At 41.0% G+C, this 16,516-nt stretch overlaps 1 protein-coding gene and 1 non-coding gene across 2 annotated transcripts in view; both read right to left on the reverse strand.

The window, feature by feature from the left end:
• The window catches only part of SLC28A3 (solute carrier family 28 member 3), a 53,197-nt gene that overhangs the window by 21,831 nt on the left and 14,850 nt on the right, over positions 1 to 16,516 (reverse strand). Inside the window, exons 2-3 of the mRNA XM_021677935.1 lie at positions 11,692 to 11,787; positions 2,502 to 2,584 (exon numbers count right to left, since the gene is read on the reverse strand). Coding sequence (XP_021533610.1) covers positions 2,502 to 2,584; positions 11,692 to 11,787 — 179 coding nt within the window. The remainder of the gene's footprint in view (positions 1 to 2,501; positions 2,585 to 11,691; positions 11,788 to 16,516) is intronic.
• Positions 10,349 to 10,455, reverse strand: LOC123326520. Its single transcript, XR_006541143.1, has one exon. It is a non-coding gene; the product is annotated as a U6 spliceosomal RNA (small nuclear RNA).

Below are 16,516 nucleotides of genomic sequence, written 5' to 3' on the forward strand. Positions count from 1 at the left end.
CTTTGTAAATCAAGCAAGCAAACGAACAAATTGGCGAAGTGTATGTCCTACAAAATAGAAATGGGATACTCATCTCATTTAAGACTACAAGCAGCCATGGCTTGGATCAACTTTTGCTTCGTGGATGTGCCAAGCCCTGAGGGCTTACAGAAATGCAGAAAACATGCTTCTGGAAAAAGAGCAGGAGAGCTGGTAACTAAACAAAAGCCGAAAATAAATCATAAGACGAGAGTGTTTCTCACTGGACTCTGAGGGCCTCTGATAGCTTTTAAGCCACAGTTATGAAATGTTGATTTTAGAAACTCTCATCCCTTCTGGTCTCACAAAGTTTGAGTAAGCGGGTTGTTCCCTGTGCTGGCTTACCGTATGTTTTAGTGGGAGACTGACAGACTTCACTGGGTGCTTGAAATATAAAGAAGGGTTTTGTGGAGTTCAGAGCTACCAGCCAGCAGGTTGTAATATAGCTTTCCAGAAAGTTCTGGCATTGTTGGCATGCCTTTGTTTCTGTCCAGAGCTTTGTTAGGGGGTGGTGGGTAGTGAGTGAGCAATATGTGCATCCAATCACTCGTGCTGGGGAGGACGGTGTCCATCAGCGAGTGAGTTTGGAGGGGCCTCAGGGCCATACACACAGTGACTGTCCTCTACTTTTCCTGGGGTGCTCCTGGTTCCCTCCATTCCTGCCGTGAAATCTGGCTTCCCTGCACTCACCTCTTTCCTCAGTGCCCCTTCTAATGGAGACCTCTTCTCCCACTGGAGGAAGGAATTTATTCACACATTTAATCATTGCCACTTCTAGTTCCTAGAGGAGATTCCTCATCTCCAGGATCTCAAAGGACTCAACCCTGAGCTGGGACCTCCCCTCCACTTCTCCACCTTGTAGCAGCTATGCCTGTGTGTCCAAGTCTTGGCGCCCCCTGCACGTTTCAGGTTAGAGCCCAAGCCCCTCACTCCTACAACACCTTGCATCTCCTCGGACAGAGGCATTCCTCTGTGCTTTACTCCTACTGTCTTCTTTGATCATATTTTGTGATGAAGTCTTGACTGGCTAACTTCCTGGAGAAAGATGTGAACCCAGTTGCACCAGGACCCTTGGAGATGAGGCTGCTTGATGGGCATTTGTTGAATTACCAGATAAATGAAGTGGTAGTGTGTGTTGCTTATCTGGAACAGTATTCTACCATTGTGGGTTGGGACCCATCAGTGGATTATGAAGAGCACAGCGCGGGACACCCTTCTTTAATAAGAAAGAATAGGATGTATGAGAGCATATCACACATAGTAATGATGAGTCTTACTTCATGAAAACTTTGATGTTATGTATGTTAGTGAATTAGAAATACTGATCCAGAAGATATGGAGGAAATAAAAGTTCAGTAAAGACTAAGTTTTCATGGTTGAATTTAGGAAAGGTTGATGATCCATCATCTTCAATTTCTGATAGTGTTTCAAAGTGGCAGAGGTGGAGGGCAACATTGAATTGAGCACATTCATGTACTTTAGGTTGGATTCATCAGATTCTTTAATTGCACAGAATGTATGTGGTCCAAGACAGCAATCTCACACTGCATAAAGTAAAGTAGCTCGAAATAGAGGCTTCAGCCACTTGGTTATCTTGACTAGACCACTTCTGTCCTCCTGGTGATTGCTTCTATCCCATTAACATTAGGGGAAACCTGAGTACCTTTGCCCACCCAAGAGAATTTCTCAGCCTCTGGGGTCAGAGATCCATAAAGTAAAATGAAAGATGGAACTAAGCTCAGGTTTCTGAGGTAGTAAATATTTTGGATGGTGACAAGAGCTTTTAATCCTAATTCTCACCAACTCCAGAGATACCTTCTGATGCATAAAAACAAAGTTCCTCAGAGACATAGAAATTTAAATAAAATTTAAATGGGCATTCAGAAACTTGACAAATACTTGAGTGTTATGACAAACCAGACAATCTTGGACTAGGAATCAGAAGCTGAAATTGTTAAGTTAGCTTTGTTCCTTGCTAGCTGACTAACCTTGAGTAGGTCACTTCTCTGAGCTTCATTTTCCTGGTCCAAAAAATAAAGAAAACAGTTTGCCTCTCTTACCTCATGGGGCAATAAGGAGTTGGAATACCTTCAGGATACTACAACGTAAGAGCAAGTTTGTTGGGACTTAACGTGGATTGGGTTTTGAGAAATCAATTGCTTATTGATTGGCATTGAGAAGATGAATTAACTACTTTTGCATGGACTGGAGCAATTAGTTGGTAATTTATGCCTTTAATTAGAAGACTGTCCTGGATATTGGGTTCCCAAGATATCAGCAGTTTGAATTTACCACAGTGATTATCATAGAGCATTAATTTTTCTGAAAATGGTGTTGGGTGGGTAGTAGGGAAGGGGGATTGGTGGTAGTGGTGGTAATAGATAATAAATAATAATAAATGTTTAAAATTAGATGAGGATAAAACAAAGTGGCAAAACCAAATAGGAGGTCAGTATGGTTACTTCTCTGGTTTAAACCCGTACCCTTTTTGATGTGTCTCTGGATCATCCTCCTCATCTTCTTTGTTTCTTAAAGAATCCTGCTCAATGGTGACTTGCTCTTCATCCTGGAAATCAAATGTTGCAGCAGAGAGGGAATAATGAGAATCCAGGGCATAATGGACCCTCATCTCTTTTGCTCAGAATTTTGGCAAAGGACTGACAAAAGCTCTTTTAAAATTATTATGCAAGAAGATAGCTCCTATTATCTACTTCTGCAGACATTTTCCCCTTTATCACAAAAAATCCAGATCACACTTCTCTCTCCTTTTTCTTCCAAAGGAGCTTTTGGGGTTTCCTCTTTTTCTTTAGGGAATAGGCTTATATCTCTACTTTTTGCTCCTGTCTCTACTGCAGTCATTCAACCCCTGCTCTGTTTTCAGGCATGAGCTAAATGAACTTAATATCAGAGGCTGCATAAATCTCCTTTTTTTAGCATTTTAATATTTTATTAACATATAATGTATTATTTGTTTCAGGGGTACAGGTCTGTGATCCATCAGTCTTACACAATTCACAGCACTCACCATAGCACATACCCTCCCCAGTGTCCATCACCTAGCCACCCCTTCCCTCCCACCCCCCTCCACTCCAGCAACCCTCAGTTTGTTTCCTGAGATTGAGAGTCTCTTATGGTTTGTCTTCCTCTCTGGTTTCATCTTGTTTCCTTTTTCCCTCCCTTCCCCTATGATCCTGTCTTGTTTTTCCAATTCCGCCTATCAGTGAGATCATATGATAATTGTCTTTCTCTGATTGACTTATTTAGCTTATCATAATACCCTCTAATTCCATCCACATCATTGCAAATGGCAAGATTTCGGGGTTTTTTGATGGCTGCATAATATTCCATTGTGTGTGTGTGTGTGTGTGTGTGTGTGTGTGTGTGTGTATTGTATCACATCTTCTTTATTCATTCGTCTGTTGATGGACATCTGGGCTCTTTCCATAGTTTGGCTATTGTGGACATTTCTACTATAAATATTGGGGTGCATGTACCCCTTCAGATCATTACATTTGTATCTTTGGGGGAAATACCCAGGAGTGCAATTGCTGGTCATAGGGTAGCTCCATTTTCAACTTTTTGAGGAACCTCCATACTGTTTTCCAGAGTGGCTGCACCAGCTTGCATTCCCACCAACAGTGTAGGAGGGTTCCCCTTTCTCCACATCCCACCAACATCTGTCGTTTCCTGACTTGTTAATTTTAGCCATTCTGATTGGTGTGAGGGGGTATCTCATTGAGGTTTTGATTTGGGTTTCCCTGATGCCAAGTGATGTTGAGCACTTTTTCATGTGTCTGTTGGCCATTTAGATATCTTCTTTGCAGAAATGTCTGTTCATGTCTTCTGCCCGTTTCTTGATTGGATCATTTGTTCTTTGGGTGTTGAGTTTAAGACGTTCTTTACAGATTTTGGATACTGGCCCTTTATCGGATATGTCATTTGCAAATATCTTCTCCCATTCTTTCGGTTGTCTTTTGGTTTTGTTGGCTGTTTCCTTTGCTGTGCAAAAGCTTTTTATCTTGATGAAGTCCCAATAGTTCATTTTTGCTCTTGCTTCCCTTGCCTTTGATGATGTGTCTAGGAAGAAGTTGCTGCAACTGAGGTCGAAGAGGTTGCTGCCTGTGTTCTCCTCAAGAATTTTGATGGACTCCTATCTCCCATTTAGGTCTTTCAACCATTTGCAGTCTATTTTTGTGTGTGGTGTAAGGAAATGGTCCAGTTTCATTCTTCTGCATGTGGCTATCCAATTTTCCCAACACCATTTGTTGAAGAAACTGTCTTTTTTCCACTGGACATTCTTTCCTGCTTTGTCGAAGATGAGTTGACCATCGAGTTGAGGGTCCATTTCTGGGCTCTCTATTCTGTTCCATTGATCTATGTGTCTGTTTTTGTGCCAGTAAATACTGTCTTGATGATGACAGCTTTGTAATAGAGCTGGAAGTCCGGAATTGTGATGCCGCCAGCTTTGCTTTTCTTTTTCAACATTCCTCTGGCTATTCGGAGTCTTTTCTGGTTCCATACAAATTTTAGGTTTATTTGTTCCATTTCTTTGAAAAAAGTGGATAGTATTTTGATAGAGATTGCATTAAATGTGTAGATTGCTCTAGGTAGCATAGACATTTTCACAATATTTGTTCTTCCAATCATTGAGCATGGAACGTTTTTCCATTTCTTTGTGACTTCCTCAATTTCTTTCATGAGTATTCTATAGTTTTCTGAGTACAGATCCTTTGCCTCTTTGGTTAGATTTATTCCTAGATATCTTACGGTTTGAGTGCAATTTTAAATGGGATTGACTCCTTAATTTCTCTTTCTTCTGTCTTGTTGGTGTATAGAAGTGCCACTGATTTCTGTGGGTTGATTTTATATCCTGCCACATTACTGAATTCCTGTATGAGTTCTAGCAGTTTTGGGGTGGAGTCTTTTGGGTTTTCCACATAAAGTATCATATCATCTGCAAAGAGTGAGAGTTTGACTTCTTCTTTGCTGATTCCAGTGCCTTTTATTTCTTTTTGTTGTCTGATTGCTGTGGCTAGGACTTCTAATACTATGTTGAATAGCAGTGGTGATAGTGGACATCCCTGTCACGTTCCTGACCTTAGGGGGAAAGCTCTCAGTTTTTCCCCATTGAGAATGGATACTCGCTGTGGGTTTTCATAGATGGCTTTTATGATATTGAGGTGTGTACCCTCTATCCCTATACTCTGAAGAGTTTTGATCAAGAAAGGATGCTGTACTTTGTCAAATGCTTTTTCTGCATCTATTGAGAGGATCATATGATTCTTGTTCTTTCTTTTATTAATATATTGTATCACATTGATTGATTTGCAGTTGTTGAACCAACCTTGCAGCCCAGGAATAAATCCCACTTGGTCATGGTGAATAATCCTTTTAATGTACTGTTGGATCCTATTGGCTAGTATTTTGGTGAGAATTTTTGCATCCATGTTCATCAGGGATATTGGTCCGTAATTCTCCTTTTTGATGGGGTCTTTGTCTGGTTTTGGGATCAAGGTAATGCTGGCCTCATAAAATGAGTTTGGAAGTTTGCCTTCCATTTCTATTTCTTGGAACCGTTTCAGAAAAATAGGTATTAATTCTTCTTTAAATGTTTGGTAGAATTCCCCTGGGAAGCCATCTGGCCCTGGGCTCTTGTTTGTTGGGAGATTTTTGAGGACTGCTTCAATTTCCTTAGTGGTTATGGGTCTGTTCAGGTTTTCTATTTCTTCCTGGTTCAGTTTTGGTAGTTTATATGTCTCTAGGAATGCATCCATTTCTTCCAGGTTATCTAATTTGCTGGCATAGAGTTGCTCATAATATGTTCTTATAATTGTTTGTATTTCTTTGGTGTTGGTTGTGATTTCTCCTCTTTCATTCATGGTTTTGTTGATTTGGGTCCTTTCTCTTTTCTTTTTGATAAGTCTGGCCAGGGGTTTATCAATCTTGTTAATTCTTTCAAAGAACCAGCTCCTCATTTTGTTGATCTGTTCTACTGTTCTTTTGGTTTCTATTTCATTGATTTCTGCTCTGATCTTTATTATTTCTCTTCTCCTGCTGGGTTTAGGCATCTATTCTTCTCTGGACAAAATGACAAAACGGAAAAACTCACCTCAAAAAAAAGAACAAGAGGCAGTACTGACTGCCAGGGACCCAATCAATATGGACATTAGTAAGATGTCAGAACTAGAGTTGAAAATGATGATTATAGGGCACCTGGGTGGCTCAGTCAGTTAAGCGTCTTGCCTTCAGCTCAGGTCATGATCCCAGAGTCCTAGGATCGAGTCCCTCTTTGGGCTCCTTGCTCACTGGGGAGCCTGCTTCTCTGTCTGCCCCTCCCCCTGCTCCTGCTTACTCTCTCTCTCTCAAATAAATAAATAAATAAATAAATAAAAAACTAAACAAAATGACGATTATAAAAATACTAGCTGGGCTTGAAAAAAAGCATAGAAGATCCTAGAGAATCCGTTTCTGGAGAAATAAAAGAACTAAACTCTAACCAAGTCAAAATAAAAAAGGCTATTAATGAGGTGCAATTAAAAAAATGGAGGCTCTAACTGCTAGGATAAATGAGGCAGAAGAGAGAATTGGTGATATAGAAGACCAAATGATGGAGAATAAAGAAGCTGAGAAAAAGAGAGATAAACAACTACTGGATCACAAGGGGAGAATTCGAGAGATAAGTGGTACTGTAAGATGAAACAATATTAGAATAATTGGGGCCCCAATGAAAAAGAAAGAGAGAGAGGGGAAGAAGGTATATTGGAGCAAATTATAGTGGAGAACTTCCCTAATTTGGGGAAGGAAACACGCATCAAAATCCAGGAGGCACAGAGAACTCCCCTCAAAATCAGTAAAAATAGGTCAACACCCCAACATCTAATAGTAAAACAAGTCTCAGAGAAAAAGAGAAAATCCTGAAAGCAACTCGGGACAAGAGATCTGTAACCTACAATGGTGGAAACATTAGATTGGCAGCAGACCTATCCACAGAGACCTGGCAGGCCAGAAAGGACTGGCATGATATATTCAGAGCACTAAATGAGAAAAATATGCAGCCAAGAATACTATACCCAGCTAGGCTGTCACTGAAAATAGAACGAGAGATCAAAACCTTCCAGGAGAAACAAAAACTAAACGAATTTGCAAATACCAAACCAGCCCTACAAGAAATATTGAAAGGGGTCCTCTAAGCAAAGAGAGAGCCTAAAAGCAACATAGACCAGAAAGGAACAGAGACAATATACAGTAACAGTCACCTTACAGGCAATGCAGTAGCACTAAATTCATATCTTTCAATAGTTACCCTGAATGTAAATGGGCTAAATGCCCCAATCAAAAGATATAGGGTATCAGACTGAATAAAAAAACAAGACCCACTGATATGCTGTCTGCAAGAGACTAATTTTAGACCCAAAGACACCCCCAGATTTAACGTGAGGGGGTGGAAAGCCATTTATCATGCTAATAGATATCAAAAGAAAGCTGGAGTGGCAATCCTTATATCAGACAAATTAGATTTTAAACTAAACACTATAATAAGAGATGAGGAAGGACACTATATCCTACTTAAAGAGTTTATCCAACAAGAAGATCTAACAATTTTATATATCTATGCCCCTAACATGGGAGCAGCCAATTATATAAGCCAATTAATAACAAAAGCAAAGAAACACATTGACAACAATACAATAATAGTAGGGAACTTTAACACCCCCCTCACTGAAATGGGCAGATCATCTAAGCAAAAGATCAACAAGGAAATAAAAACTTTAAATGACACACTGGACCAAATGGACTTCACAGATATATTCAGAACATTCCATCCCAAAGCAACAGAATACACATTCTTCTCTAGTGCCCATGGAACATTCTCCAGAATAGATCACATCCTAGGTCATAAATCAGGTCTCAACTGGTACCAAAAGATTGGGATCATTCCTTGCATATTTTCGGACCACAGTGCTTTGAAACTAGAACTCAGTCACGAGGAAAGTCAGAAAGAACTCAAATACATGGACGCTAAAGAGTACCCAATAAGGAATGAATGGGTCAACCAGGAAATTAAAGAAGAATTAAAAAAATTCATGGAAACCAATGAAAATGAAAACAACTGTTCAAAATCTTTGGGATGCAGCAAAGGTGGTCCTAAGAGGAAAGTATATAGCAATACAAGCCTTTCTTAAGAAACAAGAAAGGTCTCAAATACACAACCTAACCCTACATCTAAATCTCCTTTTATATTCTGCCAGCCCTGGTTTCCAAAGGACTGAGACCAAGGCTGGTTTATTCTCCTGGCAGCCCAAGGCTTGGTCTGCAGATGTGAGCACGAGCCCAGTATCTTCAAGAGCTGATAAGCTTTTCCTTGGGAACTAGGGTCCTTCTATCAGTGGGCTAAAGTTTGGATGTATTTCCCTTTCTCAGTGAACCCTTGCTCTATTTAATGGAGTGAAGTATATTCCTGGGCTATCTTTCTATGTGCAACTCAAACGTTTAAATATCCACGACCCATTCTGTTCTCAGGATAGCATAGAGGATTTCCTGCCTCCATTTTGTAATAATGTTTCAAATAGGTCCAGCTATTGTAAGCATGGCAAGGGAGGGTGGCAAGGAAGTATGCAGACGTGGAGCAGTTTTAAACGTGCTCTAAGAGGGATAATGCCATATCTCAGCTTTTATTTTCTGTCATATCCCAGGTAGCCAGTGATTCTCTGTACTTTGCGAGAACTCAGAAATAAGTCATAAGTGGGGCACCTGGGTAGCTCAGTCTGTTAAGTGTCTGACTCTTAATTTTGGCTCAGGTCGTGAGACTGACCCCTGCATCGGGCTCTGCACTGGGCATGGAGCCTGCTTAAGATTCTCTCTCTCCCTTTAGCCACCCCCCCTCTCTAAAAATAATAATAAAATAAAATAAAATAAATTAAGTCATAAGCATGTCTCCGAGCTGAAAGGATTCTCAAAGATCATATAGTCCTTTGATGCCAAATTCCATTATATGTTTCATTTAGACTACCTTCATTTTCTGGGCTGGATCCAAGGAATTAGGAAGGTGGAGGGTAATAGAAAAAGAGGCCAGTGGAGTCCAAGCTGCAGCTGTTGAGGACAGGGGTATACAGGAGCCTTATTCATTTCATTCCCATCTAACACCTAGCTTAGCCAATATGTTAAAGTTTGACAAATATTTGATTTAAATAATCATAATTATTATTTTCTTACAGTGAAATTTGAAGTTACCTACTGCCCATGGAATGTCTCGCATTAACTGTTCTTTTTTTTCCCCCAAACAGTTCCCATCTTTATTTATTTGTTTGTTTGTTTTTACCTATCAGATTGGTACACTTTTTTCTTTAAAAAATTTTAATTTTAATAAAATTAACATACAGTTTTATATTAATTTCAGGTGTACAATATAGTCTTCAACAATTCTCTACATGACTCAGTGCTCATCATATGAGTGTGCTCTTAATCCCCTTCCCCTAGTTCACTCCCCGCATCCACCTCCCCTCTGGTAACCATCTCTCTCTAGTTAAGTCTGTTTTTTGGTTTATCTCTTTTCTTCTTTGTTCATTTGTTTTGTTTCTTAAATTCCACATATCAGTGAGATCATATAGTATTTGTCTTTCTCCGACTGACTTATTCCAGTTGGCATTATACTCTCTAGATCCATCCATGTTGTTGCAAATTGCAAGATTTCATTCTTTTTTATAGCCCAATAATATTCCTATATGTATATCATCTCTTTTTTATCCATTCATCTATCAATGGATACTTGGGCTGCTTCCACAGTTTGGCTATTGTTGATAATGCTGCAATAAACATAAGGGTGCATGTATCCCTATGTATTCTTTGGGTAAATACCCAGTGGTGCAATTACAGGATCACAGGGTAGTTCTATTTTTAAAGTTTTGAGGAACCTCCATATTCTTTTCCAGAGTGGCTGCACCAGTTTGCATTCCCACCAACAGTGCACGAGGGTTCCTTTATCTCCCCATCTTCTTTAAAATTTTAATTATTAATTAATTAATTTACTTATTTATTTATTTAGTTCAGTTAGCCAGCATATAGCACATCATTAGTTTTTGATGTAGTGTTCAACGATTCATTATTTCTCCCCATCTTTGCCAACACTTGTCATTTCTTGTGTTTTTGATTTTAGCCATTCTGACAGGTATGCAGTAATATTTCATTGTGGTTTTGATTTGCATTTCCCTGATGCTGAGTGATGTTGAGCATCTTTTCATGGGTCTGTTGGCCATCTGGATGTCTTCTTTGAAGAAATGTCTATTCATGTCTTCTGCCCATTTTTTAACTGGCTTATGGTTTTTTTGGTGTTAAAAATATGGAATGCTTCACAAATAGGCATGTCATCCTTGTCCAGGGGCCATGCTAATCTTCTTTCTGTCGTTCCAGTTTTAGTATATGTGCTGCCAAAGTGAGTACCTTTCTCCATCTTTAAACAAACCAAAACTGACAATAACAACAACAAAATCTTCTTGACCCCATAGTCATGGGACATCTACCCACCCTCCTTCCCTTCACAGCCGAACCACTTGAAAGAATTGCCTTTACTTTTAGCGACCCTCACATCCTACTCACTCAGACTTCTACTGAGATGACTGCTGCCAACGTCATCCAAGGACCATTGTTGCCAAATCCAGTGGCTCCTCCTTGCTCTTTATATTCTTATTTATAACAGTAAAGTATTTAATTTTTTTTGTTTTTGATTGTTTTTTTAAACAATAAAAAAAAAGACTTCATTTTTTAAAGAGCAGTTTCAGGTTCCCAGCAAAACCGAGGGGAAAGTAGAAATTTCCCGTGTACCTGCTGCCCCTGCTCATGTGTAGCTTCTCCCGTTAGCACCATCTTCTACCAGAGTGGTACGTTTGTTGCAATTGATGAATGTACATGGCCCATGACATGGGCACGTGGGTGTATATTTGCCTTAAAAGGCCATATTTTAAGATGTTAGGCACTGATTTTTTTCTGAAATTGTATAGGTAATTTTTTTTTATCTTCCAAAGTTTGCTACAATAATTTCCCACATTTTCTACTACAAACAAGTTATTCTTTTTATCATGAGAAGAACTCCCTCCAATAAATGGCTTGATAGTCGGCACCCAGAATTACCAAAAAAAAAAAAGAATGGTCTACATGGATAATCTGCTGGATTTTTAGCAGCAGAAGGCTTTCTTCAAATGAGCTCCTACCCAGAATTAAATATATATATATAAAAAATATAAGTGGCCTTGTGACAGAGTGCTTCAGTCTGCTATAAACTTAGGTGTCCCTAGGGAACCCTAGGGCATGATGGACAGTTTTAGAACCATATCTTAGAACCTTCCTCATCTGCCTCACTTGCTTTAAAATTGAGATGCTTTGGTTTAAGCCAGTGCTTTTTGCTTTAGGATGGAGCCTGGAATCTGTACTAGTGAAGTGTCCAGAGAAAGCCTACATACTCTCCCCAGCAGAAAACTCTGGGGACAGGTGTATCAACGCAAGATCTCTTTGTTTGAGCATGTGTGTTTTCTTCATGATTCTGCCTTACACATCCTAATTACCATTTAATTCATTCCTCTGAGTGCCAGCTAAGCGCCCACTTTCTGTCCCCACAGCTCCCAGTCCCTGTTGCACAGCGGTTACCATGGTAATAGATTCACTCAACCATCGCTGGAGTACCTGCTTGGCGGTTTTGTGTTCTCTGTTCTGCGCAACTCTACACCTTAGCGAGTTGTTTCCAGATGCGTTCTGGCTTTCATCAAAGTCATCTTCATTCTAAGAAAAAAGTACAGATTGCAAAAATACAATTTCAGGACCAAAAAACCCAAATGTTATTTCAAGAAACAGGACCTAGAAGACTTTTGAGGGATGGGGTGGCAAAGATGAGGTGTTCAGATGCGTCAGCTGAATAAAGAAAGAACCAGTGAATCTTGGGCTCAGAAGGAGACAGACGATTTCTGTTTTGCTCTGCTCTGATAGAGGGAATGGTGTGGTCCAACCTGAGAAAGAGAGAGAGGAGGACCAGGCGCCCCCATCTAAGTCATGTGACTTTATAATAAGCAGAGTTGAGACTAGGGTGTGTCACATAACACAGGCTTCCAATGTATAAAATAAAGCGAAATGTAGGCCAGATAGTTTTCTTCTTAGATGTTGGATTTTGAGATGCTAAAATGTGTTTTGTTTAGTTTAAAGCAACCTCTGGTAGTAATGAGAATAAGAAAAATGCCTTCTTTTGTCAGGCTGTGGTGATTTTACTTTAAGGAAGTGAGTAAGCTGTGTTCTTGGAGGAATGTCCTCGCCCCAAGCAGCTGTTCTGAGATGTGACAGACACCTGGCTCATTTCTCTTTTACCTTTTGGGGTGGGGGGGGGCGGGGTCCAGTCTTTCTCCCACCTCATCCCAACTTGCCTTCCTCAGTTACTTCATTCCAAGTAAGGCAACAAGATAGATAAACCGTGTCAGGTAGGTCCCTATAGCTTTTCAGGAAATGTCCTCTGCTAGGCCTGTCGGCTGTGACCTTGTCTTTGAAAGAACAAGTGTATGACTTTGATTTTAACTTTAGATCTCTGACTGGCCCCAAGGAGCTATAAAAGAATGACAGTTCTGACCTAGGTTGCATTTTCTTTTTTTTTTTAAGATTTTATTTATTTGTTTGAGAGAGAGAAAGAGAGAGTCCAAGCAGGGGGAGGGGCAGAGGGAGAAGGAGAAGCAAACTCCCCGCTGAGCAGGGAGCCCTATGCGGGGCTCGATCCCAGGACCCTAGGATCACGACCTGAGCCGAAGGCAGACGCTCAACCGACTGAGCCACCCAGGCGCCCCGGTTGCATTTTCTATCTATCGAAACACGAGAGTGTATAAAGCATGAATAAAATCTAACTTCCAGCACATGCATGATTTATGCATGAAAGCCTTGTTGCCATACTGACCTTTTGGTTACGGCTGTATATCTTACTTTAGCACAGTCCTCCACACGTAGGAGATGCTAACAATTCTTTGTTGGATGAATGAACCACAGTGATTTTAATGTTGCATTAACGGGTGTGGCCATGCGGTACATCTGAGTATTTGGTAACAAATACAGTAGGGGGCGCTGTATACAGTATGGAAAGATGACAAAAGTGTTGCTAATTGCAAAGGCTGGCTGGTGGCCACTTAGGGACTCATTTTACGAATCTCGCTTTCACGGACGCTGAAAATTTCCTTAACAAAAAGTTAAAAATAAAACTCAGCATGAGTTGGTGGAAATACAAGACACAGGTAAATGAGGGGGCTGGTCTTCGGGTTCCCTAATTACATGTGTGATGCTGGGTAGGTCACATCTTCTCAGCCCCAGTCTACCCATCTATACCACAGTTTCGATTGCGTGTTCTTGTGATCTCTTCCAGAATCCTGACATTTTCTCGTTCCAGGAGGAGCGGCCCAACCTTCCTGGTAATTCCTGCTAATTCTTGATTATTCCTGCCACCTGGTGGCAGAATCTGAAACTTATGGAGCACAAGGAAGGGGCCTGCCTTTTTCAAGTTCATGCAAGAGGAAGGGATATGTGTGTGTGTGTGTGTGTGTGTTTGGGGGTGGGGTAAAGTAGGCGGAAGTGGTGACAAAGGCACTTCTGGATGTATTTTGTAACATGTAATGGGATTATTTTACCCCTAGTAGAGTGTACACCTTGGCTTTTTTTTAAAAGATTTTATTTATTTATTTGACAGAGAGAGAGACATAGCGAGAGAGGGAACACAAGCAGGGGGAGTGGGAGAGGGAGAAGCAGGCTCCCCGCTGAGCAGGGAGCCCCATGTGGGACTCGATCCCAGGACCCTGGGATCATGACCTGAGCCGAAGGCAGACGCTTAACGACTGAGCCACCCAGGCGCCCCTCACACCTTGGCTTTTTAACATGTTCAGGAAGAACAATGTTTCCCATCGGAGGATTTTCCAACAGGAATAATGGGGGTATTGTGGGTGTTGATTGGTGCTGGAAAAATAACCCTTGAGACATTGCTTGGCTTTGTTTTATCACTTCTTTTCAAATTGGAGTCCTAGGGCCTGAATGGGTGGTCCATAATTACTCCTTAACTCCTTGTTTCTTTACATCTACTTAGCAATTCAGATTAAGTAGATACATTAGTACAGATGACTACATACCTTAGGACACTGAACTACAACCAATATTGTGTTCTAAATGCAAGCTTGTCACTCCACTGAGTGGGTGACAACGTTGTGGTGTTGTGTATGAGTATTTCTAAGCAGCCACTTAATTTCTCTAGTTAGTGTTATTTGCTGGGTGTACTCAATTCTGGCTTGAGATCCTCCGAAGGGCAGATTATTGAGCCTGGAGTCCCTTGTGCCTGGGCTTCGATCCTGCACTTTCCATGCTGCTCAAGCAACTACAGATCTCCAGTGGGTGTTGCAGGGAGTACAGATGAACAGAGGTTTTCTTTCTTTCTTTCTATTAATGTATTCCTTTCATTCAGTTTCTAGACCATACAATTTCTAAAACATAAGAAATTACTGAAACCATTCCCCCCATCTATTTGGGTATTTCCCGTCTATAGAATTATAGCTGAACATATAGCCACCCCCAAAAGAGGCTGCATTTCCACCTCTAACTAGATTCTGGCCAATTGAAATATAAATAGATGTGGTGCCCTGAGTGGGGCAGCTCGGGAATGTCCCTTAAGAGATGGCTGGTGCTCCTTGTTCCTTTCATTTTTCCCTATGTCCTGCTGCCTTGTGTGTGGTTGGTTCCAGCTGGGCCATGAATGCCAGGGTCCCATCCTGGGGATGTCAGAGGGATGAGTTGCAGGGCATCTACTCTGCAAACCTTGAGTAGGTGCTTCCACTCCAGTTCTGTACTACCCACGTCCTGCCTTTTATCTGCTGGAAATAAGCTTCTCCCTTGTTACTTTTGGTTTTTGCTTTTCTTTGCACCTGCATTGATATAATATGTAGTAGTTACAAGACACAGGATTAAACTCTTTAAAGTCCTGCGTTCTCCATTTTGACAGATGAAGAAACTAAGGCAAAGCTAAGTGGATTGCATGACTCAGGTTATACAACCAGAATAACTGGGATGGGACCTGAACTCACTGTCCAACCCAAACTGTACCATGCCTGTAGTGTTTGGACCTTGGGCCAGGACACTTTGGCTTCAAGAATATCTAAAAAGATAGCGGTACACTTTCAGATTAAATTCCCCTTCTATCAAGAAGACCTGATTTGAACTCTATAGATATTTTTTTTTTTAAAGATTTTATTTATTTATTTGACAGAGAGAGACACAGCAAGAGAGGGAACACAAGCAGGGGGAGTAGGAGAGGGAGAAGCAGGCCTCCCGCCGAGCAGGGAGCCCGATGCGGGGCTCGATCCCAGGGTCCCGGACCACGACCTGAGCCGAAGGCAGACGCTTAACGACTGAGCCACCCAGGCGCCCCAAACTCTATAGATATTAAAAGACCAGTCAGAATGGCTAGAATAAAAAAGACAAGACATAAGAAGTGTTGGCAAGGATGTGGAGAAAAAGGAACCCTCGTGCACTGTTGGTGGGAATGCAAATTGGTGCAGCCGCTCTGGAAGACAGTATAGAAGTTCCTCAAAAAATTAAAAACAGAACTACCATAGGATCCATAAATTCCACCTATGGATATTTATCTGAAGAAAACAAAAACTCAAGAAAACACATGCACCTCCATGTTTACTGCAGCATTATTCATAATACCCAAGACATGGAAGCAGCTAAGTGTCCATCAATAGATGAATAGATAAAGAAGATGGGGTCTGTATCGATAGCAAATGGAATATCACACAGCCATAAAAAAGGATGAGATCGTGCCATTTGGGACAACATGGATGGACCTAGAGGGTATTATGCTAGTGAAATAAGGCAGGCAGAGAAAGATGAATACTGTATGATTTCATTTATATGTGGAATCAAAAAAACCCCACAAATAAATAAATAAACAAAAAGCAGAATCAGACCCATAAATACAGAGAACAAACTGCTGGTTGCCAGAGGGGAGAGGGTGGGGGGATGGATGAAACAGGTGAAGAGGAGGGGGAGACATAGGCTTCCAGTTACGGAATGAATAAGTCACAGGCAAAGGGTACAGCATAGGGTCAATGGTATTATAATAGCATTGTACGGCAACAGATGATAGCTACACTTGTGAGCATAGCATGGTACAGAAACTTGCAGAATCCCTATGTTGTACACCCGAAACTAGTGTAACGGTGTGTATCATTGTGTTACATTGTGTACACTAAAAAAAAAACCCCACCCCAGCCAGATAGTAATGGCAGAGGTGCTGAAAGATTCCTGAAATGCTTATGGCCACTTTTCTTTTTTTTTTTTTTTTAAAGATTTTATTTATTTATTTGACAGAGAGACACAGCGAGAGAGGGAACACAAGCAGGGGGAGTGGGAGAGGGAGAAGGAGGCCTCCCGCGGAGCAGGGAGCCCGATGTGGGGCTCGATCCCAGGACCCCGGGACCATGACCTGAGCCGAAGGCAG

This window comes from Neomonachus schauinslandi, chromosome 13, assembly GCF_002201575.2.
Source record: "Neomonachus schauinslandi chromosome 13, ASM220157v2, whole genome shotgun sequence".
Taxonomy (NCBI): domain Eukaryota; kingdom Metazoa; phylum Chordata; class Mammalia; order Carnivora; family Phocidae; genus Neomonachus; species Neomonachus schauinslandi.